Raw genomic sequence first — 27,764 nt, forward strand, 5'->3', positions numbered from 1 at the left:
AAGTGAAGTGACGCCACTACTCCCTGTAGCCATATTGTTATTACTTTCAAGGCAATGAGTGAGCCGCTACCCGCGGACAGCAAGGTAGAGGGCGACTGACAAGTGTGGAATTTCATTAAACGAAGCTACAAGTTACGTGTAAATTGCTGGTCGAAGTTAAAGTCGGGTATGTGCTTTGTTGGAATGATATCTCACTATTTGTGTTATATTCTTAGTCAGTCACAGCTACTGTAGCTAACTAACGTTAACTCACCACTTGTCCACTGCACTGCGCTAACACTACAGCAGCTAAGTTAGCTAGTAAGTTGGAAACGGGACCGAATGGAGGATTTAGCTAGCCTTTGCATTAACATTGTGGCTAATGAACGTAGCTAGCAACTAACTAAATAAGTTGATCTAGCTAGCGCTACACCAATTCTGAATTATTTTGAGATAACGTTGGCCAAGTTAACCACGCGAGTAATCTTTAGTAGCTAATGTTAGCTAGTTAACCAGTACACCATAGACGTCGTTAGCTAACTACCTTCTTTAGCGCCCATTGACGATATTATATCGACTGGGGGTGTTTTGTTTAAGAGCCCCGACGCTTGTTCTAAACGTTAACGGTAGGGTTTTGGGTTTTGAAAATACAAGGAACGCATCTTTCATATCAGTAGGTGGGAAAAAGTACTCCATTTTCATTCTTGAATAAACATAAAGATACCTTAATAGAAAATGACTCAAGTAAAATATAAGTCACACAGTCAAATACTACTTGAGTAAAAGTATTTGGTTTTAAATATACTTAAGGAGCTATCAAAAGTAATTGGAATTGCCAAAATATACCAGATCAAAGACGGTAGGGATGAACAGGGATGTTCTCTTGTTAAGTGTGTCAATTGAACCATTTTCTTGGCAAAATGTAACAAGTACTTTTGGTTAGCAGGGAAATGTATGGAGTAAAAGGTACAATATTTTCTTTAGGAACGTAGTGAAGTAACAACAATATTTTTAAAACATATAAACAGAAAAGTACAGAAGTACAGATAAAATTGAGTTCAGGCACATGCCCATTCATCAGATGGACACTTCCTCTCCCAGACCCCCACATGCATGTGTGTTTGTGCACACACACACCTCACTCCCCTTCTTGGCTTCCATGGCAACCCCCATGGAACCTTTCCCCAATAGAATCACCTGTTGGCATTCTCACAAACAATCGCAACATTGTTTCAATAATATAAAGAACTTTTCTTGCAGCTCTGGTATGTAAAAGCTTTTTTGAGGCCTTGCTCACAATTCATTCTGTGGCAGCACAATGACCAAACAATATACTGTATGTGAGGCTCTTGATCATGACACTGGTGAGGAGAGAGTCCTTGATAAACTGACACAAAAGTAGTCTGTGATAAATGGCACTATGTTTCATCTGAGTATTTGTTATAGTCAAAATAATCCATAAATTATGCTTTTTTTTAAACTCAACAAGTTGTATAAGCCTAAAGGCTATAAATAGCAAATAGAAGTTCAAACTTGTAATGTTCACATGAACTTAAGTTGATAAAAAGATCTAACACAACATTAGGTGACAATATGTATTATGGATTTATAATCAGCCATCATGGGGTGGTCATTTTGTACCGAGAACACATAATTAATTAACATGAAACAAACACAACAGGAGGGTTAAAGTATTTTTACTTACAGTAGAAGATGGAAGTTTACATACACCTTAGCCAAATACATTTAACCTCAGGTTTTCACAATTCCTGACATTTAATCCAAGTAAAAATTCCCTGTTTTAGGTCAGTTAGGATCACCACTTTATTTTAAGATTGTGAAATGTCAGAATAATAGTAGAGCGGATTTATTTCAGCTTTTATTTCTTTCATGACATTCCCAGTGGTCAGAAGTTTACATACACTCAATTAGTATTTGGTAGCATTGTCTTTAAATTGTTTAACTTGGGTCAAATGTTTCGGGTAGCCTTCCACAAGCTTCCCACAATAAATTGGGTGAATTTTGGTCCATTCCTCCTGACAGCTAGTGTAACTGGGTCAGGTTTGTCGGCCTCCTTGCTTGCACATGCATTTTCAGTTCTGCCCACAGATTTTCTATAGGATTGAGATCAGGGCTTTGTGAATCCTTAAGCCATTTTGCCACAACTTTGGAAGTATGTTTGGGGTCATTGTCCATTTGGAACACCCATTTGCTACCAAGCTTTAACTTCCTGACTGATGTCTTGAGATGATGCTTCAATATATCCACATACTTTTCCTACCTCATGATGCCATCTATTTTGTGAAGTGTACCAGTCCCTCCTGCAGCAAAGCACCCCCACAACATGATGCAGCCACCCCCTCTGCTTAACGGTTGGGATAGTGTTCTTCGGCTTGCAAGCCTCCCCTTTCCCTCCAAACATAATGATGGACATTATGGCCAAACAGTTCTATTTTTGTTTCATCAGACCAGAGGACATTTCTCCAAAAAGTACGATCTTTGTCCCCATGTGCAGTTGCAAACCGTAGTCTGGCTTTTTTTTATGGCGGATTTGGAGCAGTGGCTTCTTCCTTGCTGAGCTGCCTTCCAGGTTATTTCGATATAGGACTCGTTTTACTGTGGGTATAGATACTTTTGCACCTGTTTCCTCCAGCATCTTCACAATATCCTTTGCTGTTGTTCTGGGATTGATTTGCACTTTTCACACAAAAGTACGTTCATCTCTAGGAGACAGAATGCGTCTCCTTCCTGAGCGGTATGACGGCTGCGTGGTCCCGTGGTGTTTATACTTGCATACTATTGTTTGTACAGATGAACGTGGTACTTTCAGGCGTTTGGAAATTGCTCCCAAGGACGAACCTTGGCTGATTTCTTTTGATTTTCCCATGATGTCAAGAGAAGAGGCACTGAGTTTGAAGGTAGGACTTGAAATACATCCACAGGTACACCTCCAATAGGCTAATTGACATAATTTGAGTCAATCAGAAGTTTCTAAAGCCATGACATTTTCTGGTATTTTCCAAGCTGTTTAAAAGCACAGTCAACTTAGTGCATGTAAACTTCTGACCCACTGGAATTGTGATACAGTGAATTATAAGTGAAATCATCTCTGTAAACAATTGTTGGGAAAATTACTTGTGTCATGCACAAAGTAGATGTCTTAACCTCCTTGCCAAAACTATAGTTTGTTAACAAGACATTTGTGGAGTGGTTGAAACACTTAGGTTGGAGTCATTAGTTTATGTAAACTTCCAAATTCAACTGTAAGTACTTTACACCACTGCAAAAAAAATAAAACGATTATGACCTTTTTATAGGGTTAGGGTACCCACAGAGACATATTTCTATGTTATACAACCCTTGTTTTCAGCAGTGATGGGGAAACGAAGCTTCCTGAAGCATTGCATATTTCCAGCCAATTGTGTCAAATAGGTTCATTACTCGAGGCTTTGATCAACACTGTGTACACTAGTGGCACCTGGTAGTCAAAACAATTTAGCACAGCCAAATTATTATAGATGACATCCCACATGCACAGTGTAGCCTTTTTGTCTTCTTCCGAAGATGATACCTAGCCAATCAGGTGTTTGGCGCCAGGTAGCCTAGTGGTTAGAGCTTTGGGCCAGTAACCGAAAGGTTGCTGGGTCGAATCCCTGAGCTGACAAGGTAAAAATCTGTTGTTCTGCCCACTGTTCCCCGGTAGGCCATCTTTGTAAGTAAGAATTTGTTCTTACTGGCCTAATTAAATAAATAAAAATAAGATTTTGTTAGACGATACGAAGCTTCGAATGTCATTGATCACGTGCCTTTGATAAAGCGATACAAAGCATCGGCACACTGCTTAAAAATAAACTGCTTAGTGATTGCCTCGGAGCACCGGTATTAAACGTAACATCACTAGTTTATGGAAGACAGTGGACTAGCTAATTAGCTATCTGCATCACTGACACGTGTGTAAACAAAAGACAGACGCAACAAACATCTTGTCGCTGAAAAATACTGTCGGGCGCAACTGTGTTAAAACCGGTTAAACATTGTATAGTAAGTAGGTGTGTGTGTTTAATCTGTGAAATTATGCAGATAGTCAGGGTAGCTATTTGGTTAACTATTTACTAGTCTTATGGCTTGGGGGTAGAAGCAGTTCAGGGTCATTTTGGTTCCAGACTTGGTGCATCTGTACTGCTTGGTGTGCAGTAGCAGAGCGAACAGTCTATGACCTGGGTGGCTGGAGTCTGACAATTTTAGGTTTTTAAAAAAATTTAAGGACACTGACTAGTATAGAGGTCCTGATGGCAGGGAGCTTGTCCCCAGTGATGTACTGGGCCGTACGCACTACCATTAACACCTTGTGGTTGGATGCCATGCAGTTGCCATACCAAGTGGTGCAACCATTCAAGATCCTTTCAATAGTGCAGCTGTATAACCTTTTGAGGATCTGAGGGCCCATGCCAAATAGGGCTGTTGTGATCAGAACATTTTTTTCAATGTCAAAAATAAAAATGCGAAGTAAACAACTCTTTGTTCCTTTAAAAACCTGATGTATGTAAAATAATGTGTGCTATATGTTGGAAAATATACTGAACAAAAATATAAATGCAATATGCAACAATTTCAATAATTTTACTGATTTACAGTTAATATAAGGAAATCAGTTAATTGAAATAAATTCATTAGGCCCTAATCTATGGATTTCATATGACTGGGCAGCCATGGCTGGGCCTGGGAATGTGTTTTCTCCACAAAGGGCTTTATTACAGTCAGAAATACTCCTCAGTTTCATCAGCTGTCCAGGTCAATCCCGCAGTGGAAGAAGCCGGATGTGGAGGTCCAGGGATCTTTTAATTTCAGTTCATGAAACATGGGAACAACACTTTACATGTAGTATTTTAGTTCAGTATAAATCAATGTGTCTCTGGATGACTGTTGTTTGTTTCCAACATTATGTATGTTTTCCTAAAGAAGTTGAATCTGCTTTGTGTTTTGTTTCCTTGCCAACGCCTTTTGCGATACTGGTATCATCATGAACCTATTGCCAAATCTTTTCAGCCTCCTGAGGGGCAAGAGGCGTTGTCGTGCATTCTAAGAGGCATTGTTGCACCTTCTTCTTGACTGTTTGGACCATGATAGTTCCTTAGTAATGTGGACACCGAGGAACTTGAAGCTCTCAACCCACTTGACCCTCTGTTTCCTGTAGTCCACAATCAGCTACTTTGTCTTGCTGACGTTGAGGGAGAGGTTGTTGTCCTGGCACCACACTGCCAGGTCACTGACCACCTCCCTTTAGGCTGTCTCATCATCGTTGGTGATCAGGCCTACCACCTTTGTGTCATCAGCAAACTTAAAGATGGTGTTGGAGTTGTGCATGGAATCAGGAGGGGACTAAGCATGCACCCCCGAGGGGCCTCCATGTTGAAGGTCAGCGTGCTGGATGTGTTATTGCCTACCCTCACCACCTGGGAGCGGCCCGCCAGGAAGTCCAGGATCCAGTTGCAGAGGGATGTGTTCAGTCCCAGGGTCCTGAGCTTATTGATGAGCTTGGAGGGCACTATGGTGTTGGAATGCTGAGATGTAGTCAATAAACAGCATTCTCACATAGGTGTTCCTCTTGTCCAGGTGGCAGAGGGCACTGGAATGCAATAGAGATTAACGCTAGGCTCCTTTAGTCCATTATTGGGCTAGTTAATTAGACAGAATTTAGATAGCTAGCCGTTTTGTTTATCACCACATCCAGTACTTAAGTAGCTGGAGAGCTTACAATGGCCATAAATAGGTTCAACTCACTTAGCTAGCTACCCAACTAGTAATCATGACAAATATCAATCACCATTTAAACTTGTAGAAACTTGAATGCAGAACACCACCACAATGACAGCTCAGCTATCATTAAATGTACTTTATCCTCGTCCCGGGGAGGCAAAGGTGTGTACTTTAAAAAAATAAAAAATTCCTTGCTCGGTTTGTAGAGCAGAATAGTGGGTTTCGATTCCCGGGACCAACCTTACGTAAATATATGCATGCGTACTGCAAGTCGCTTTGGCTAAATGCATCTGCTTATGGCATATTTTTGCCTTCGCACTACACAACTGATTCAAATGATTAACTCATCAAGCTTTGAGGATTTGAATCCGTTGTGTAGTGCTAAAGCTAAAATATGCAACTCTTTCAGTTGCCAGGACCAAGATTAAGAAATTGCGATTACGACATCAGTTAGCTAGTTTTTCACCTGGTCAGAGCATCAGCCTTGTACAATTATGTCAAAATTAGAGCTATTGAGCAATCTAGCAGTTGCTTTTGCTCTGGTACGAAACACACACGACTACCCAGTGCCTGATGCTGCTCACTCATAACTGTAGAGTAGCCTAGATGGCTTAGGGCAAAAGGACAACATTGTGCAAGTGTGTCAATAGGCCATTGCCTATTGAATGAAGGTGCTGTCATTTTTTCCCCCCTTGTGTAGTTTCATGTGGTCAGAGGCAAAGCATAAAATGTGCATCTGAAAAGAAGCACCTACAATAAGTTGCTTGACAGTGGTTTTATCCCTTGTTTTTGTTTTTTTAGCTTAATGGTGTAAAACCAGTTTTCTACCAGCTAGGCCTAGGTGAGGCTAAATGCATTTGACTTGCCCAGGAGGACTCCTCCCAGCCTCAGGCAACTTGCTGCTCTGCCGCACCGGTACAGGATGTTGCTCTGGTTCCTGTAATCCAATATGGCTCCGTTTATAAATGGATGCAGATTAAATACACTAGAATACTTCCCACTCTGAAACAAATAGGTTGCCTTCGCTTTAGTAGCTCACAGGTATTGCTTAGCTTGCTAGTTATCGGTGTAGTGTATGTCAATTGTGCTTATCTTTCTCACCAGGAAGTAGTTCTGTCACAGAAAGGCCTATAATGTAATAGTAAATAGTTTCCTGTCGCAACAGGAGGGTTTTTCATATTATGTAAGCATTTCACTTCTGTGTTTGTTGTGCCTGCCTCCAATCTGGCGTTTTTGAAAAGGCACAATTCAGACTCACTTTTGCAGGGCCTTTTTACTTCTGATTTATTCTCTTTTGTCTCATTGAGAGGATTTCACTTGTGACAACTTCACTTTTATCCACATGAAGGTAAACAAACAGTTAGCAAGATGGGCCGTGAGTAGCCTAGTTTTTTTCTTGCTATTAACAGACAGTTTTATTTTAACGTGGCTAACTGCAAGCCTTACCACTCAACCTTTTTACCGTTCTTTGCTACCTTTTGTATTAAAATGTCCCAGAAGTGAATATGATGAACGCATAAGCACATCTTAATGAGTGTAACAGATGTTGTTATGGTGCATTCCTGTGTAGATAAATCGTCGCAGTTTCTGCTCCTACAGACACCATGGTTGAGTTTAACGAGCGCTACTAAAAACCTGGAAAGCGTTTGGAAGAGCAGCCATTCACATGTCATCAGAAAATATCATGTGTTCATACTCAAACCCCATATGGAGCTCAGCTACCCTTTTTTTTCTTCACTTTAAACATCAATCTGTAGTGAATGCTGCTGCTGAGGGAGCGATCATAGCTTTCTGAGTGAGTGGTATGAGTAGCAACAACTTCACAAACATAGAAGCAGAGAGCTTAAGGATCAACCACATGACACAGTGCCCTTTGACCTCTACTACAACTCGGTTGGAAAGAGACGTGTCAGTCGGACTCTTGATCTCCATGGTGATTTTACAACCCTGTGAGCGGTCTGAGCTAATGCATAGACTTACTAAAGCTCCCACGCTGCCTATACTGGAAATTGTAGAGGTTGAAATTATGTTGTCAACCTATAGGCCTAGCCTAAGAAATAATGTTAAGACAAAAAGGTACTTTGATCATATATAGCGTGTCAACTTTTGGCCTGAGAGGCAGCTGAAGTTAAAGGGTGGTGACCTCAGGTTTAAGCCAAGTTCATTTGGGTCAGGCACTTTGTCCTTGACAATCATTCAATGATTTTTGTCAATTCAAATCGAATCCCATGATACATCGCCTGTTCCATTAAATCGATTCAGAGGTTTTATGTAGCCTAGCCCCACAACACTGGGGGGTGGCTTCCCCTCTAGTCAAAGTTAACATCCTTTCTCCCTAATGCTTTTTTTTACTAGCTTCTTAGTCAGCAAAGTTATGGCAAGGACTAAATCTTTCCCTCCAAGGTTCTCGGTAGAGAATAGTAGCTGAATAATTATTTGCCATTTTAAGAGTTTTTTTTTTTTGTCCCTCAAACCAGTGTTTATTTTTTAAATTTAAGCTCTCACCTGCACAAGGTTATAATTTAGCCTATTTACAGGTGGCTTCACTGTAATAATTTACACAGTGGAATGTCCCACACCTTCACTTGAAGGTAGAGGTCCCCTAACAAAGGTTAGACTGAAATTCAAATCAAACCTGGTTGCTGTTGAATTGATAAGGGCCCTCCCTGTATTCTGTATTCTGTAAATGCACTGTCCTTTTGCTCTGGTTTAGAGAGCACATCCACAACAGTCCCAAGCCATTGTGCATGTCACGAATTAGGCTTGGGCAGTATACCATATGTCAGGGTATTTGGAAAAAGCCACGGGATGGTTTTTCAATACTGTTGAAACTATTTATTAGTTTTTTTTAAATACATTTTAATATTTGTAGATACTTTTGAAGTAAATACCTGCAGTCAACTTGTGCAATACTATAGGAGATAAAGAACATTGCGTAATATAGTTAACCTGTCACATTTTTATGAAGTTTACGGTAGTCCCCAGTCACGTGTCACATGGTGTTTGTTTACAAGCAAACTACGACGAGAGATCGGAGCCTTGTGAGTCACTCACTGTTGTGCAGCATGCGCCAGGGGATCTGATTACAGTATGGAATTCAGAACTAAATGTTTGCCAGCTAGATATCTTATAACGTATGTTAAGTCTAAAATGTGCGAAATGTCTGCAGTTGTGCATTTGGTGTGCAAATTTAGTAGCTAGCTAGCTATCTAGCTAAGTGGTTAGCTTATTCCAAAATCAAGCATTAGCTTGGTAGCAGCAGAGAATCCCATCCTGGACCAAGAGCCTTGCTGGCAAATATTTGTTTTGTGTGTGCAGCAAAATTAGTGAGTAGTATTTTTGAGTTACTTGTTTAGTTCAGAAACTACAACATGTTTACAATGCGCTCTTTAGCATTTAGTTGGTATTCTCTATTGGGATTTTACATACAGTGCATTCGGAAACTATTCAGACCCCTTCCCCTTTTCCAATGTTTGTTACGTTACAGCCTTATTCTGACATGGATGAATCCTGTTTCCATTGATTATCCTTGAGATGTTTATACAACTTGATTTGAGTCTACCTGTGGTGAATTCAATTGATTGGACATGATTTGGAAAGGTGCACACACACCAGTCTATACAAGGTCCCACAGTTGACAGTGCCTGTCAGAGCAAATCCAAGGCCGAAGAAATTGTCAGTAGAGTGCTGAGACAGGATTGTGTCAAGGCACAGATCTGGGGAAGGGTACCATATCGACTGTAGTAGCCTAAATGTGAAGTGAAAATGCCATCATGCCACTATATCATCAGAGGCCATTAGGTCAAATGGCTTGTTTTGAAAGGTTACCACCCCCCCCCCCCCCCCCCCCCCATATTTGCAGTGAGGGGTTTGACCTCAACTTAGCCCTGTCCTATTCAACAGGTCAATGTGCCTGCACTGCACACCTGTTTTAGATATCACATAAACAGCCACTTCACACAACATATTTCCAACCCCCTTATCTCATATTGTGATCATGCAATCCTCTGTAGACATGCTGTACTCATGGTAAGCCATGAGTGTGTCCTCTGCTGTAAGGCTGTATTTCCTCTGCAGAGGTAAGCGAGGATGAAGTTGTTTGTTGTAAGCTGACAATAACACAGTGCAGTAGTGTTGTCACGATACCAGAATTTTGTCTTTGATACTCAACAAATAAAGAAGGCGTATCAGCCAGAGTCAAGTAATGTCACTTGATCCAGACAGATCTTTTGAGTTCAATATCATTGCATTACAAAGAGTTTTGGTTAAAACAATTTTTTAACTACATAACGCTAATCATTTATTTGAGTGGTAAATCTTAGGGATGTGCAACTTTTCCTTTCTTGACGATTCAGTACATACATGGGCTCCAATACGATACAGGAACAATATGTTTTAGTTTTAAACGACTCTGTTTTATTAGAGGAACGAAACGATACGATTCGATGCACTGACATTTTGTTGTATAAACACATTCGTTTTCCATTCTAATCTGCAGCTAATGGAGCTTATGAGCTGGGCGCCTCTAAGCTGAATCTGTCTGAGCTGACCTCTCTCACTGTGTGTGTAAATGATGTGTATATGTCAGCGCCTGAGCTGAGCCATAAGCGAGACTCTGCATCTACTACCCCACCTATCAGATAATGGGGATAAAGTTTGATTTTTGTCCCTCAACTTTCGATCTGAAATCCCATCACCAACTAATTTTGTCATTTAACTTGGCAAGTTAGTTAAGAACAAATTCTTATTTACAATGAAGACCTACCCCAGCCAAACCCTAACCCGGACGACGCTGGGCCATTTGTGCGCTGCCTTACGGGACTCCCAATCACGTCCGGTTGTGATACAGACTGGAATCGAACCAGGGTCTGTAGTGACGCCTCTAGCACTGAGATGCAGTGCCTTAGACCGCTGCGCTTCTCGGAAGCTACCGGTATCTTCTTGCAAGTGTTTTAGCCTGTAATGCTATTGAGTGCAGTGGTTCCTCAGGCCAGGCTAGAGCTAGCAAAGAGTAAGTGGATCAGGGCGGTTGCTCTCTCGCTGTTAGGGGACATCGGCTGCCCTGATAGACATACTTGATCCTCTCTCAATCAGTAGATGACGTTAGGCACATTTGACACTGACAGAAGTACCAAAAGTAACAAATTCTAGTAACAAACTTTCATTTTCTAGTATTGAAAAACGACTGAAAGCTCGGTATACCGTGCTACACTACAATGAAATGGTACCTGTCAGTTCCAAGGACTCAACATATTTTTTTCTGGCTGTCTGACCCTTGGTGATTGTGGCTGGCTGCAGAGTGGGCATTAGCTCGGAGAATGGAGAGCAGAGACTTGGGTGTAGTGAAGTAGTAGCCTGAATTCTTTAGGTGTCTCTGTGAGGAAGCATAGGCCTGTAGCTGTACTGTACTTCAACTTACATAAACACCTGCTAGTGGGGGTGGTGGTGAAGTCAAATGTCTCATATACAGTGAGGGTGTGCTTATCGTCTCATACAACATGTGCTACATGGTCCAAGGTGTAGTGAATCTTGAGCTTGGCAGTCACACTTTCACTTTAATAGCTGAAATGCTTGAGGCGGATCTTCTCTTCCTGTCTGGTTGAATTATGCTATCCTCCGTCTTTCACGCAATGCTTCCTTCAGTTAAAGGGGCAATCAGCAGTTTCTACATACATTTTAGACTTATACACTGAGTGTACAAAACATTACAAACACCTTCCTAATATTGACTTGCACCCACCCACCTTTTTTTGCCCTCAGAACATGAAATATCCAAGGTGTCGAAAGCATTCCACCGGGATACTGTCCCGTGTTCATGCCAATGTTTTCCACAGTTGTCAAGTTGGCTGGATGTCCTTTTGGTGGTGAACCATTCTTGATACACACAGGAAACTATTGAAAAACCCAGCAGTGTTGCAGTTCTTGACACAAACCGGTGAGCCTGGCACCTACTACCATACCCTGCTCAAAGGCACTTAAATCTTTTGTCTTGCCTAATCACCCTTATAATGGCACACACAATTAGTCTCAATTGTCTCAAGGCATAAAAATCCTCTTCTCCTTCATCTACACTGATCAATAAGGGATCATATGTTTCAACTGGATGCACCTGGTCAGTTAGTCATGAAAAGAGCAGGTTTTCTTAATGTTTTGTACACACAGTGTGAATTATATATGCCCAATGATTCTTGAAGAATTTAACTTATAAATGTCTCATGACCTAAGTTCAACTGTCGTACCCCATCAAAACCCAAACTATAAACATGTTTTACTCCCACTGTTTGTCAACAAAGTAAATACAAATGCCATATAGCCTTAAAACATGGTTAAAACTATAATTTTGATATATAATGGATGGTGAATCCTTGCATCCATAGCTCTGTCTATGAATTTGAGTGGTTAGATTTCTCAAGCCCCATCCTTTAACTTTTTACTGCGCGGTGTAAAAATCACTTGATGCTCATCTCTTCAGATTAATGTGTGCAGGGTAATTACTTCCTCTGTAGGAGGAGGCTGTGGCAAACTGTGCATACACCAAAAACATGAGCCCCTCCCAACAGTGAGGTTGATAAGCTACCACACCACAAGAGTTTATAAACCCAGAGGCGCAACATCGCGAGACTTCCAGAAACGTCTGTGAAATAGACTAAGCAGACAGTTTGGGGTTTGAGCAGTCAATGAGAGAAGTGAAATTCTTTCTTAGTAGTTAATTTTCTCAGTCTAAAGGCACAACCTAGATTCAAGTCAATGTCTTAATAAGTAGTTGAACATGTTTTTACTCCAACCTCGTGAAATTGACAAACTAACACGTTTTGATTTTTGTCAAAAACAACTTTATATTGAGTGCCTTTGCTTTGACGGCCTGCACATGCGAAGTTTGGCGCCAGACGACCGTTAGACCTGCTGACGTGTTTCTACACATGAGCTTAGCTAGCCAACGTCGCCATGACATCGCCTACAAGCGTGATCGGGGATTTCTATTGGCGAAGCAGTTTCTGCCTGTCTTTGACCTCTCATATGCAAAAGCAGCAGCATCCTTGTCAACAACATAACTCTCTTAATTGGTTTTGCTTGTTTTGGAGATTCCTGTTTGGGTTAGAGCATACAAACACCTCTCTTTCTTCCGGCACTTTCAATGTCTTGGTATTGGAATCAGTTCTCTGTCTTGCCAGGGTTCATGAGGCATGGGCCGGTATAGAACTGCATTGCACTTTGACTCAAACAGTGATCCTCAACAAGTATTCTAGTGTCTGACAGTTATGCTAAGTAATGTTGTAGCCCAGCATTGAGAAGAAAGGTTGAATGTCCCCTGCTGCTTCCCTCTGTCTGCTTCATGAAGACAAGGGTTTTGCAATGGTGACCCATCTGGGGAAACCTTGGGTTATTTTTAGATGTACTGTCTCCCAATTTGAGACTGAAAGAAGACTGTTTTGCATAACGTTGAACAGAGGCACCCACAGAGAGGCACCCACCTCTTCTGTTCAACGTTACAGGAAGGTAAGGGCAAGGAACCATTCATTATGAGAGCTAGGCCTTTTTAAAGCTGTTGTTTATAGGCAGTGTCTCCTATACCATTAGTTTATTATGACCATTACACCATGTAATTGGATGCCCTCCTGCCTATGGAAAATGTTAGCATTATTGGCCTTGATGTTGCCTCAGGAAGATGTTGGGTGGCAACTGTGTTCATTAGGCCCTCCCCACACACTCATATAAACCTAACATAGAAAACATTGTGGGGAAAAGAAGAACTAACATGAGTGTTGACTTTCCCTAAGTTGTCCTATTTTCATGTCTGCCCAATGTTGGTTATATTTTCACAACCTCAATCTGCTTCTTGGCGAAATGTCTAGAAAAATAAACTTGAAAGAGTGAGAGGAAAGAGTGAGAGGACAGAGCTCGTAATTAGGGATGCACGATATATCAGTGAACATATCGGAATCGGATAATATTAGCTGAAAATGCCAACATCGGTATCGGCCGATGTCTAGTTTAATGCCAGATGTGCAAAACCCATGTGAAAGCTGTAGAGCATACTAGAGGTCTACCGATTACGATTTTTCTACGCCGATACCAAAAAAAGCCGATACCGGTTAATCGGCTTATTTATATATATATTTGTAAGAATGACAATTACAACAATACTGAATGAACACTTTTATTTTAACGTGATATAATACATAACATCAATTTAATCTCAAATAAATGAAACATGTTCAATTTGGTTTAAATAATGCAAAAGCAAAGTGTTGGAGAAGAAAGTAAAAGTGCAATATGTGCCATGTAAAAAAGCTAATGTTTTAGTTCCTTGCTCAGAACATGAGAACATATGAAAGCTAGTGGATCCTTTTGACATGAGTCTTCAATATTCCTAGGTAAGAAGTTTTAGGTTGTAGTTATTATAGGACTATTTCTCTCTATACCTTTTTGTATTTCATATATCTTTGACGATAGGATGTCCTAATAGGTACTTTAGTATTGCCAGCCTAATCTCGGGAGTTGATAGGCTTGAAGTCATAAACAGCGCAATAAGCATTGCGAAGAGCTGCTGGCAAACGCAGTAAAGTGCTGTTTGAATGAATGCTTACGAGCCTGCTGCTGCCTACCACCACTCGGACTGTTCTATCAAATTGTAGACTTAATTATAATATAATAGACACACAGAAATACGTCATTAATATGGTCAAATCCGTAAACTATCATTTAGAAGAAGAAAAAAAAAAGTATTCTTTCAGTGAAATACGGAACCATTCTGTATTTTATCTAACGGGTGGCATCCATAAGTCTAGATATTGCTGTTACATTGCACAACCTTCAATGTTATGTCATAATTACGTACAATTCTGGCAAATTAGTTTGCAACGAGCCAGGTGGCCCAAATTGTTGCATGCAATGAACGCGTGCAATGAACGCAAGAGAAGTGACACAATTTCCCTAGTTTAATATTGCCTGCTAACATGAATTTATTTTAACTAAATATGTATGCACGTTTAAAAATATATACTTCTGTGTATTGATTTTAAGAAAGGCATTGATGTTTATGGTTAGGTACATTCGTGCAACGATTGATTTTTTTTTTCTCTCGCAAATGCGCTTTTGTTAAATCATCCCCTGTTTGGCGAAGTTGACTGTCTTTGTTAGGAAGAAATGGTCTTCACACAGTTGGCAACGAACCAGACGGCCCAAACTGCTGCATATACCCTGACTCTGTTGCACAGAACGCAAGATGTGACACAATTTCCCTAGTTAAAATAAATTCATGTTAGCAGGCAATATGAACTAAATATGCAAGTTTAAAAATATATACTTGTGTATTGATTTTAAGAAAGGCGTTGATGTTTATGGTTAGGTACACATTGGTGCAAAGACTGCTTTTTTCACGAATGCACTTGTTAAATCACCTGTTTGGTGAAGTAAGCTATGATTCAATGATAAATAAACAGGCACTGCATAGATTATATGCAGCGCAGGACAAGCTAGATAACTACACAGGGTTGATGATATGACTAGTTAACTAGTGATTATGTTAAGGTTGATTTGTTTTTTTGTAAGATACGTTTAATGCTCGCTAGCACTTTACCTTGGCTCCTTGCTGCATTTGCGTAACAGGTAGTCAACCTGCCACGCAGTCTCCTCGTGGAGTGCAATGTAATCGGCCATGATCAGTGTCCAAAAATGCCGATTACCGATTGTTATGAAAGCTTGAAATCGGCCCTAATTAATCGGCCATTCCGATGAATTGGTCGACCTCTAGTGCATACCTATATAATGAAGGTACATGACATAATGATGCAAAATTTTGCACTATACGTGCAACACAGCATTCCTAAACTACCCCACAATGTCTGCTGTGTGGATCGAGCTGTCAACAAGTCAAACAGTCATTTGAAAGAGTAACATAATTTCAGCGAGACAGCTCAAAGGCAAAATCTATTAAAGCTACGATAATGGCATTCGTAGCCCTTGACAATCAACTGTTCGCCGACTGGTCGAGCACCGGTTAACACTACCAAGTGCTCTATTTTTCAGATGTTGCCCTACCGGAGGTACAATGTAATTGCGTCAATGTATGTCAAGAAGCTAATAGCATACTATGGAATGCCGTTTGGGTCTTTGCTACTGTATATTTTTTGACATGCACTGTCAAAGCTGTACAAAAATTCAGCAAACAAGCAAAACACCGGCTTGGTAATAAAGCATTATTTGTTTGACCGCAACTTCTGGGGTAGCTAACTTTAACTTGTTACCTAGCTAGTACCAATACAATGCAGCCTGAAAACAACGACCAGTAGAAATGATTATTATTATTATTATTATTATTATTATTAGCAATGATTTAGGAATCCGTGTGAGTAAGTATTGTTGTTCGCCTATTGAAATTGAACTTCAGTTCATGAAAATAAATAGCTAGCCAGCTACTTAGCTTTGGGCGACAGGGTTAACGTTATAAGCAGCCAGCTAGCTTCATCTGGCTAGTGAGGCTCGACCGGACCGGGTTATGTGTTGTGAAGCTAGCCACAATAAGGATTAATAAGCACAATATTGGGATTTGTAGTTTGCCTTAAAAATAAAAGTAGTCATTGACAGTGATGCTAATCAATACAAATAGTAGAATTATACTGTTTGAAGGCTAACCGCAAAGTCCGCTATTGTGGCTAGCTTCACATAGATGGGTCCGACCACCATTTAATCAAATAAGAACTGTTTTATAAATTATGGATATTTTAGATGACACCGAGCTATATAGTTAGCTAGCTAACTATAGCTACTGAAAGTGTCATTTTTGGGGAAGAAAATTGTTTGCATCCATGAGCTAGCTAGCTTTTTTTATGACCAGCACTGTAGGTGCGCGAGACAACTTTACCAGCATCATAGCATATGTATCAATGAATCGTTGTGACATGAAATACGAGTGATAGTGTAATCAATGTGTAATAACTATGTAAAAAAATGAATGAACACGTTAAATGATTGTGATGTGCAGTCATAGTGCAGTCAAATAGTGTTAAATAGTATATTTTTTGACACGCAAAGACCCAAATGGCGTTCCATAGAAATCCTGGTTGAGAATGAAAAGACTGAACAACGAAACAGCACAGCAAGTAAGTGAAAGAATTAGGTTTTGATTATGTTTTACTGGAATTGGGGACATGCGTAAATGCCAACAAAATAACTTTTTGGTGTGTGTATAACCTTTATTTAACTAGGCAAGTCAGTCGAGAACAAATTCTAATTTACAATGACGGCCTACCCCGGCCAAACCCGGACGACGCTGGGCCAATTGTGCGCCGCCCTATGGAACTTCCGATCACTGCCGGATGTGATACAGCCTGGATTCGAACCAGGGACTGTAGTGACACCTCTTGCACTGAGATGCAGTGCCTTAGACCGATGCTTGTGTATGTTAACTTTTTAACTGTACTAGAATTCTTAAAAGGCCATAGTAATTATAAATATCGGTATCGTTTTCTTTGGTAAGGAAAATATCGGTATCAGCCAAAAACGTCATATCGGTGCATCATTACTCGTAGTCTATTAATCATTGGTGTATCTTTAGCTACTGCTTCTCCCGTAACCTTAGGTAGGCTATAGCAACAAGTGTTGGCGTCAGCTGTCATTCAAAATGAAGTCTTTAGTCCTGTTACTCCGGCATCCAAAACTATGAGGAGTACGCTGTAAAAGGTTGTCCTTTTTCCCAACCTGTCCACGATCTGGTGTCGCTGATGGCGGATGGAAAGCTTATGAGGTTTTGAAAGGACCAGCTGGTGATGGGGAAGCCCATAGTCAACCTGGTGCTGGGATAAAGGTCTATTCACCACCTTGCTACACTCTGCTACCTGGTAACATTCTTCCACCTGCCAACCTGGTGACCCTCTGCCATTTGCCAATCTGTACGTCCACTCCGAGACGAGGCACAAGAGCAACCAATCAGCAAATGACAAACTTAAACACTCCCAAGTGTTGTTGCTACCTGTTGCGTGGTGTCTGACCAGAGTCCAGGTTTGTGTGAGGAGGTGGTTATCCTGTATGTGTTTTGGCTAGGTAGTTCTTTGCTATGTTATTTTTGTTTGAGTTTTAATAGAACTCTTGAAATCAAGTCTTTCATCTGTCATTTATTAATAGCAGTACTAAATCTTTCGGGGACATACATACGTGTTTGATGCGATGACTGACGAGTAATTGCCCTGTTCCAGTGCGTATTTTCTTTCGTCACTGATCATTTGGACAAATCACAATTTCACAGGTGTGCTCATCGTTAACATTTCAGAGAGGGGAGGGGACATTTGGCCCATAAACTAGCCTGTAACCTGGACGGAGAGGTGGTTGGAGCTACAGCTCTGCTTCCCCTCCTCGTTCTGGTGTCTTTTCTAGCTAGTCTGCCCTAGGAACTTAATCGAGCATCTGCAATCATGCATCATGCAATTTCTTGGGATTTTAGTTATGGATTTCCTAGGTAGTGGACCCTGTATACCCTAATCTATTTAACAGCAGCAGAACATCTATAGCATTAAAAGGTTGAAGTTAATTCAGTCCGTATGTGCTTACTCTTTCAGGCAGTGCACTGTTTGACCCGTTGTGCTGAAGGTGGTGTATGACCCGAGCTTAGCTGAAAGGACATGTGATGTTTTTCTGTCTTCCCCATCTGTTTACTGCGTGTCACACTGAAGAGGAGGCGGCGTGAAAGTGAGACTGATGTCTTGTAGGTCATTATGCTGTTATTTTGGATGAGAGCTGGAATCTGCATCTTCAGAGCTAAATCTATTCAATCCACTGAAGCAGTACATGTACTATAGGCCTAAGACACGTTAGGCCTGTTAATGCAAAATCTTTAGCCTCACTCTGAAGCACTTTTCTCTGAAATGGCATAGGCCTCCCTTTCCACTCTGTGTTTAACTTTGCAAAGCAGAGGTGAGTCACAGTAGTTCAGTCACAACCAGGATTGGCAGTTGGTTTTGTCCCAACATGTTGGGCCCTTCAGATGAAAACGACCACGCCTAACCCGGTGGGCGCAGAGCATCACACTTTAATGCTGAATGTCAAAGCGTCCTCGTATGCCTTTGCCATTTCCATGTAGGTGTTTGAATCGATGCCTCCATGCAGCCTCACCACCGCAAAGTATTGCATTTTTTCTTTTTTTCAGTGTAACGAGATCAAGATCATCTGTTGTAATCAGACGTGTTGAAAGGTTTAGGCCTCTCTTTCTATTGGGCATTAAGTACCAATGAACAGACCAAGCAGCCTTGTATCTTTCTCTTAACCTAACTCCCTATGATTTATTTCCCTGACACAATCCTTCATCTCTTTTTTTTCTTTTTCTTTCTTTCTCAGGCACGGCTCTAGGTCTCATCTTCCTCTTGACTGCAGCTGAAGCTTGTCGTCATGGCAGTAGGCAGTGAGGCCTCACTAACAGGGCTAATATGTCTCTAAATAATGTCCCCCCCAGGCAGGGGCACATAAGGCCCTATACTCCATGGCTCCATATCACCTGTCGTCAATAGTGTTAGCTCTCTGGGCTAGGTGGCTAATGCACAGATCACTGTGAGCCCGTGTTCCCTCCCTGCCTGTAGCCTCGCCCCAGTGCTTATGTTAGTCTTAGCTCCTGCTGCTAATTAGCACAATCCCAGAGCAGCAACAGTGGGGCCAGGCCTGGAGTGAAATTGCGTTGCTATGAACCACTCCATATTAGATATCTGCCAGCGGTGTGTTTACCTATGTTTTGAATTTGTCTTGGTATCAACATCAAGAGATGGCATAGTTGAGTAGGCTATGTGTATGCGGAGCTGTATGCTTGATTTGAGATTGTGGAGATCAAAAATAATGTGCCTTTAGTATCGTATGCATGAGACGCATGTGTGCATCACCAGTTCAAACAACTGAAGTCTGTCCCTCTTGCAAGGTACCATCCCCAGGCCCACAGGGCAAACGCAGCCTTTCTCATCAATTACCTTTGACTTACAACTACCATTCAAAAGTTTGGGGACACTTAGAAATGCCCTAGTTTTTGAAAGAAAAGCATCCCAGAGTCGCCTCTTCACTGTTGACGTTGACACTGGTGTTTTGCGGGTACTATTTAATGAAGCTGCCAGTTGAGGACTTGTGAGGCGTCTGTTTCTCAAACTAGACACTAATGTACTTGTCTTCTTGGTCAGTTGTGCACCGGGGCCTCCCACTTTCTATTCTGGTTAGAGTCAGTTTGTGCTGTTCTTTGAAGGGAGTAGTACACAGTGTTGTATGAGATCTTCAGTTTCTTGGCAATTTCTCACATGGAGTAGCCTTCATTTCTAAAAACTAGAATAGACTGATGAGTTTCAGAAGAAAATACTTTGTTTCTGGACATTTTGAGCCTGTAATCGAACCCACAAATGCTGATGCTTCAGATACTCAACTAGTCTAAAGACGGCCAGTTTTATTGCTTCTTTAAACAACACAACAGATTCAGCTGTGCTAACATAATTGCAAAATTGTTTTCTAATAATCAATTAGCCTTTTAATATGATTAACTTGGATTATCTAACACAACGTGCCATTGGAACACAAAGTGAAGGTTGCTGATAATGGGCCTATGTAGATATTCCATAAAAAATCAGCCGTTTCCAGCTACAATAGTCATTTACAACATTAACAATGTCTACACTGTTTCTGGTCAAGTTGATGTTATTTAATGGACAAAAAATGTGTTTCTTTCAAAAACAAGGACATTTCTAAGTGACCCCAAACTTTTTGAACGGTAGTGTATATGAATGTACAATTACAAGCTCCCACTCAGTGCCTTTGCTCAAAGTTGGGTCAAAGCAGAGAAACTTCTGTGTTTGCTTTGCTTGTTTTGGATTCACTCCAAAGAGTGGGAGAGATGAGGGGAGCATCTACCTTTTGGGATAGAGATGAATCAGGAGGATGAGCTGCAGGATCAAATCAAATTGTATTTGTCACATGCACCGAATACAACAGGTAGACCTTAGAGTGAAATGCTTACTTACAAGCCCTTAACCAACAATGCAATTTTAAGAAAAAAGTTTTAAAAATAAATAAAATAAAATAGAGTAGCAGTAAAATAACAGTAGCGAGGCTATATACAGGGGGTACCAGTACAGAGTCAATGTGCAGGGGCACAGGTTCGTCGAGGTAATATGTACATGTAGGTAGTCTTAAAGTGACTATGGATAGCCATTTGTCTATATGTTCATGAGTCTTATGGCTTGGGGGTAGAAGCTGTTACAAAGCCTTTTGGGTTTAGACTTGGCGCTCTGGTACTGCTTGCCGTGCGGTAGCAGAGAGAACATTCTATGACTAGGGTGACTGGAGACTTGCTGGTATAGAGGTCCTGGATGGCTGGAAGCTTGACCCCAGTGATATACTGGGCCGTACGCACTACCCTCTGTAGTGCCTTGCGGTTGGAGGCCGAGCAGTTGCCATACCAGGCAGTGATGCAACCAGTCAGCTGTAGAACTTGGTTGATGGTGCAGCTGTAGAACTTTTTGAGGATCAGAGGACCCATGCCAAATATTTTCAGTCTCCTGAGGGGGGAAAAGTCTTTGTTGTGCCCTCGTCACGACTGTCTTGGTGTGCTTGGAACATGATCGTTTGTTGGTAATGTGGACATTAAGGAACTTGAAGCTCTCAACCTGCTCCACTACATTGAGTAGCATTCTCACCTTGGTGTTCCTTTTGTCCTGGTGGGAAAGGGCAGCGTGGAGTACAATAGCGATTGCATCATCTGTGGATCTGTTGAGGCGGTATGCAAATTGGAGTGGGTCTAGGGTTTCTGGGATAATGGTGTTGATGTGAGCCATGACCAGCCTTTCAAAGCACTTCATGGCTACAGACATGAGTGCTACGGGTCGGTAGTCATTTAGGCAGGTTACCTTAGTGTTCTTGGGCAAATTGGGCTTTCTGGTTTCATGCCATGGTTCTGTGAAGCTGCAGATGGAGGTGTCCTCAGAATAGAGAGAGCGAGGGTATTAGAATGGGGGAGACCGATGGTGTCTTCTGGGCAGAGAGCGAGGTTAAGGAGGCGAGCGAGTAACAGAGAATGTCATCATTAGGAAAGTTGGATAGGAGCAGCTTGATTTTTCTACTGGTATGTCAGAACCTGTTAGAATATAATGTCACAGTGCAATTCTCTACTGGTACATTAAAGGGATAGTTCACCCAAATTACATATTGGTTTCCTTACTCTGTAAGCGGTCTATAGACAAGGTATGACAGCAGTCCATGCTTTGATTTAGTTTCTGTTTCAACATTTTCCAAGTCATGGGACTGATATTAGCGTTTTTCGTGCTTCATGTTTAAAGCATCAACAAGTGACTTTATTGAGCTTTTACAATCAATGTTAGATACTTTCAGATAATTTGGATATGAAGCGTGAAAAAAAGCTATCGGTCCCATGACTTGAGTGGGATTTGTGCCTCAAATGCCACAATGTTAGCATGTGGAAGCCGTGCCAGGCAAACTAAACCAAAGCGCGGATTGTTATACCTTCTCCATCGACTGCTTACAGGGCATAATTTAGTAATTTCAGTGAACTATCCCTTTTAAGACCCATATTAAACTCTTTTTGATTTTGACACCCATCTTCTGTGGCCACCGTTATTCTGCAGCTATCAACCTTCATTAAAATGTTTGTCCAGATCTGTTTTTGGGGACGATGGGAGTTATTAATACTAAGTGTTTGCGTCTCTGTGTGTGTGTTCATCGTTCTTTGAAGCAGTGTTTCCCCTATAATCATTTAGCAGCGGTGCCGCCACTGAAAAAATACATATTTCTGCCAAGATATGCTTTTAAGATCAGAGTGGCAAGTCACAACAAGTTGCATATCTTCCTCAGATTTTCATCAGCTCGTCCGAGAACCTCCAAGGTAATTTGTAATCCTGGAAGTGTAGCCAACCCATAGAGAGGGAGAGGATTCTAGTGCCCAAGGGTCCGTTTTAGCATGGGCATCGCTATTGAGGACTTTCACCATTTTGAAGTAGTTAGCATGGTGGGACTTCCTATGAGTAAAGGGAGGACCACATAATTTCATCCAGGTCATCAGGAGGGATCAGCCAATGAATTATACTTGTAAGAAAACATTCCATAACTGCAGGTGGCAGTAAATGTATACCTGTTCAAACAGCACACTTCAGGTGGCAATATGCACCCTTTCACTTTGTTTACTAACTCATAGAAGTAGTAGAGGAAAAACATTTGACTACTTCAAAATGGAGATGGCCAGCCTTATTAATAGATGTATGTAATAATTGTTAGCTAAGAGTTACGTTACGCTAGTTAAATTACCTTTTGGGTTAATATAGAATGGTCTGGTGATGTCATTGAGATTAAGAGAGAAGATGAAACTGTCCTTGCTTTTCAGATGAATTTTAAAGGAAGATAACATGTATTTTGGAGTAGGATGTTCAACAACAAAAATGCTCATTTTGAGTGAGTCTTAAGTTAATAAAGCGGCTGACTAAATGAGGCCTAGTCCATGGACATTTTGCTAGAAGTTCTCTATTGAAACGCATTTGTTGCCTGCCAAATATTTCCTATATCGCCTTTCATATTCTTATAATGCAATGAACTGGATGACACTTTTTTTCCACTTTCAATCTTTGTATCGCAGCTTTGAAGGGGTATTTTCTAAAAATTAAAACACAATCGTTTTCTCTCTCCCTCCTCTCTGTCTGCTCCAGGCGAGGCTAAGATGGTGGACCGGCTGGCGAACAGCGAGGCCAACTCCAAGCGGATCCAGGTAGTCGAGGGCTGCTTCGGCGCGGCGGGCCAGCCACTGGTCATACCGGGCCGCGTACTCATCGGTGAAGGTGTGCTCACCAAGCTGTGTCGCAAGAAGCCCAAGGCGCGCCAGTTCTTCCTGTTCAATGACATCCTGGTGTACGGCAACATTGTCATCCAGAAGAAGAAGTACAACAAGCAGCACATCATCCCGCTGGAGAGCGTCACCATCGACACGGTGGCTGATGAGGGCGACCTGCGGAACGGCTGGCTCATCAAGACACCCACCAAGTCCTTCGCTGTCTACGCCGCCACCGCTACTGAGAAGTCAGAGTGGATGAGCCACATCGGCAAGTGCGTGGGCGACCTGTTGGAGAAGAGCGGCAAGGCACCGACTGGCGAGCACGCCGCCGTCTGGATACCTGACTCAGAGGCCACCCTCTGCATGCGTTGCCAGAAGATCAAGTTCACGCCCCTCAGCCGCCGCCACCACTGCCGCAAGTGCGGTTATGTGGTTTGTGGCCCGTGCTCTGACAAGAAGTTCCTGCTGCCCAGCCAGTCATCTAAGCCGGTGCGTGTGTGTGAGTTCTGTTACCTGCAGCTGGCCTCCGCAGGAGGGGGGATGGGCTTAGGTCCACGCTCGGACTCCTACAGCCGGTCAGGGTCAAAGTTCAACAACGTGTCGGACGACGAAGATGAGGAGGACAGCAGTGACTGAGGAAGGCCTTCCTGACAGCCTTCCATCTTTCCCCTTTTAGTAATCAATTAGCAATATTCCACTAATAATTACTACTTTTTTTTTTTTATCCCTCCACAGCTTAAAAATAGCGTAGGAAGATTCATTAATTGGACAGCAGTGTTTTGAAGAAACATTCTCTTTTTTCTTCTTGCTGAAATAAATGTTTAACGATAATATTGTGAAATGCCTGATGGGAATTGTAGTAAGTTCGGTAAAAATATCCCTCACACTATTAGTAGTATGGCTGCTTCCTGTATGGCATGCTCCATAGTCCATCCTCTTTGTTCTCCATTAAACAGTGGACCTCACTACAGGAGCGAATGATGCTAGGAGTAATGTAGCACCTCTCATTGTCCTCTCTGCTAATGTCATCCTCGCTTCTATTACATTCTTGATTTCATTTCCCCTTATACATTTTTTTTTTTTACCAATGAACCTTAAGAGGTGTGTTTACATGCCTCAATGCTGATATTTCTGCGGGGAGAAGTGATTAGCATTCAGTCACACTTTACATAGTCTTACCTACCCCTTTAAATATTTCAGGTAAAATACCTGTAGGTGCTTTTTTTTCTAGGTTTTTAAACTGCTAACCCCTCCTTAACTAACCTCTCAAATGATTACAGTATCAAAGCCAGAAACGTGAACAGTCTGATCTGTTGTCTGTTGATTTGTCTTTTGTAGTTAGTTGCTTATGACAAATCGGCTAAAGCTTTATAATTGTATGGTGAAGCTCCTCTAGGTGTGTATGTCTTAGCATAGAGTGTTGGCCAACTTTCAGTTTTGAAGTTGAAGAGTTTTTCTCCACAGCTTAACTTGTAATAGCATGTATTTGAAATGCACATAGTCAATCATCCCAAAAATGTACCTCACACAGACCTTAATTTTCACACAGTGCCTTTTGAGAAAGTGAGTTGTCTGGGCAGGACTGTTTTAATGAGATATTGCATCAGACCCTAGTACTGTAACTTCTGGTTTGAGGCTGTGTTCTGTCGGTATAACCCTAAGCTGAATAATGGCTGTAGGGAGAAGTTTGTGTGATCATTGTGTGTGTAGATGCGCTAGAAAGCTTTACTTCTGATATTTTTTTACTAAATCAGAGAAGAAAACATGCACCTAAAAATAGTCATGCTTTATAAGGTACTGTCCAGTGTTGGAGATGGGTTTTGGTTAATCTAGAGTATTTGGCAAGTTTCTGGCTGGAGTTTCCACTGAGTGCCTCGAGTGCTGTGAGAGCAGAAACTTGACCTGTGATGATCAGGAAATCAGCCCATTGTCTTACTGTGGTCTCCTCAGTATGTGACTGCTTCCTAACCTGCCCTCAAAGTTCCAGGGTATCCTGAACTGTCAGAAAATAAAGCTGAACTGAACTTGCCTGACCACAGAGAACGGGATATCATTGCATAACGTACAGGAAGTGTCTACCATCGACTTCTCTCAGAGGAACCGAGACCATCCCTGCCCCCTTCTGTCCCTCTTCCAACTGAGCTTCCCTATAAGGTATGGCCAGTCTGTGTCAGCTAACGCTGACATGTGAAAGGCTTGTTGGAGGACCAACAATGACCTACCCGCAACCACCATCACTTTTTCACGCTGTGAAGCGAACGTGAAATGCACTAACCATTTCAGTTTTTACACTCTGGGCCAGACAGATCTAATTCACTTTGTCTAGGCATAGTTTATCTTCCTGTGTTTCCATGGGAATCCTTTCTCTCCTTTTAAAGCAACTTGTTTTTACACTTAAGCAGTCAGGCTCTCAGGTGGCATAGACTTGGAACTAATTTGCAGTCTTTCAGAGTAAAATGGAACGTTTATCCTGAGAAGTGTGTGTGTTTCAGAGTGACAGAACTGGTAAAAGGGATCATTTCTTTCCTTTTATTTTTTAGCTTCTCTAAGAAGTAACTGTAGAACCCTATAAAAGTCCATCTCTTTGGCAAGCAATAAGATGTCATACAGTACTTCGATGTAAATCTCCTACCCCGTTGTCTCTGATTATCAGGTTGTATTGTTGAAGAAGCAGATGCTCAAAATACTACATCACTCACTCTATTGAAGGTTTATCATTATACTCACTTAAGCAAGTTTTGCTGTTGATCCTACTTATAGATAATGGGCACATCTATATTAATGTAAATCCTACCATAATCTGTAGTTTCCTTAATCAACACATTTTGTTTTTCTTCTTTCACCTCACTTAATGAATATTTTGAAATGACTGTTTTAATCCTGTTGATTGTGTATATTTGTATAGTGTTTGGGGTTTGTTTTGTACAGTATACTATGTAGTTATACAAATGCCGCTGTTTCAGGTCTCTTGTGCTCGTCTCGTCTTCATGTATGGACCGGATTAAACACCAGCACTTTACTCTCTTTCTCTGGAGAGAGGTCGTAAACAAGAGCTACCGTGCCCCTGTGACCGTAGACTGACAGGACTGGATTTCCTGTCTGACATCACCTCAGGAGAGTGAGCTAGGGGGACCTACACAACCTGAGATTTAACATTGTACACTCATTAAGCAAAAATTATGTCTGAACACAGAACTGAGGGAACAATGTGAGATTTCTGAAAGAGAGCATACCATACTGTTGAGTTTGTTTTCTTTGCCTGTTTATCTGGTGTGGTTTGTTAACCACTCAAGTCTCATGGAATTGAAGTTCTCTCGATTGCTATCGGGTGACGTTTTGTCTTCTCTCATTTAGATCTTTCTTTTCATTAAAATTCTCGATTAAAACGTCTTTAATAAAGGGCTTAAACCTGAATGTAATACAGCATATCATCGTTAGATACTAATTTTCTCAATTGAAATATATATGTATAAAATATAAATAACATATTGCCTAAAATCTGTCTTGTCTTTGGCTTGTTGGAAAAAAAGTCCTCATGGCTTCAGAGGGGAATGACTATTTACCATGGCGTTTAGAGGGAGCTTGCTAGGTGGTGGCGACAGTCTTCTCGGGGAGCTGAGAACTGACTGCTCCATGACCTCATAGGCTGCCTGATAGTCACATGGCATGTAGTGCTTGTAACAATCATGCCATAATCCAGCAGCCAAACTGCTCTCAGTGCAGTTTAAGCTCTATTTGTCCAGTGATTCAATGAGAAGCCCAGAAAATTCTGAGAAGGTATTTTGTTTTCCTTGTGCAGATCTTAACATTGGTGATTAAGTCAGCGTCGTCCGGGTTAGGGAGGGTTTGGCCGGTAGGGGTGTCCTTGTCTCATCGCGCACCAGTGACTCCTGTGGCGGGCCGGGCGCAGTGCACGCTAACCAAGGTCGCCAGGTGCACGGTGTTTCCTCCGACATATTGGTGCGGCTGGCTTCCGGGTTGGATGCGTGCTGTGTTAAGAAGCAGTGCGGTTGGGTTGTGTTTCGGAGGACGCATGACCTTCGTATCTCTCGAGCCCGTACGGGAGTTGTAGCGATGAGACAAGATAGTAACTACTAATAATTGGATTCTACGAAAAGGGGGTCATTGTTTTTAAAAAGCATTCAGAAAGAAATGCACCAAGCATTTCGGAAAGCTATTTGAATCATTCTGAAGATGCCATGTTCATAGCTGTCCTTTCATTTATTTATTCAACATC

The 27,764-nt window shown here is 41.6% G+C and overlaps 1 protein-coding gene across 2 annotated transcripts; it reads left to right on the forward strand.

Annotated features, from left to right (window-relative positions):
• On the forward strand, positions 1–27,025 carry LOC139392050 (pleckstrin homology domain-containing family F member 2). Of its 2 annotated transcripts, none has more exons than XM_071139709.1 (2): positions 1–166; positions 23,406–27,025. In XM_071139709.1, the coding sequence occupies exon 2, from the start codon at positions 23,417–23,419 to the stop codon at positions 24,161–24,163; it is 747 nt and encodes a 248-aa protein (XP_070995810.1). In that variant the 5' UTR covers positions 1–166; positions 23,406–23,416; the 3' UTR covers positions 24,164–27,025. The 2 variants fall into 2 exon arrangements, with proteins under 2 accessions (XP_070995810.1, XP_070995818.1); XM_071139717.1 differs by lacking the exon at positions 1–166 and adding an exon at positions 8,752–9,062.
• Positions 27,026–27,764: the final 739 nt, after the last annotated feature.

Source organism: Oncorhynchus clarkii, chromosome 3 (assembly GCF_045791955.1).
Source record: "Oncorhynchus clarkii lewisi isolate Uvic-CL-2024 chromosome 3, UVic_Ocla_1.0, whole genome shotgun sequence".
Taxonomy (NCBI): Eukaryota; Metazoa; Chordata; class Actinopteri; order Salmoniformes; family Salmonidae; genus Oncorhynchus; species Oncorhynchus clarkii.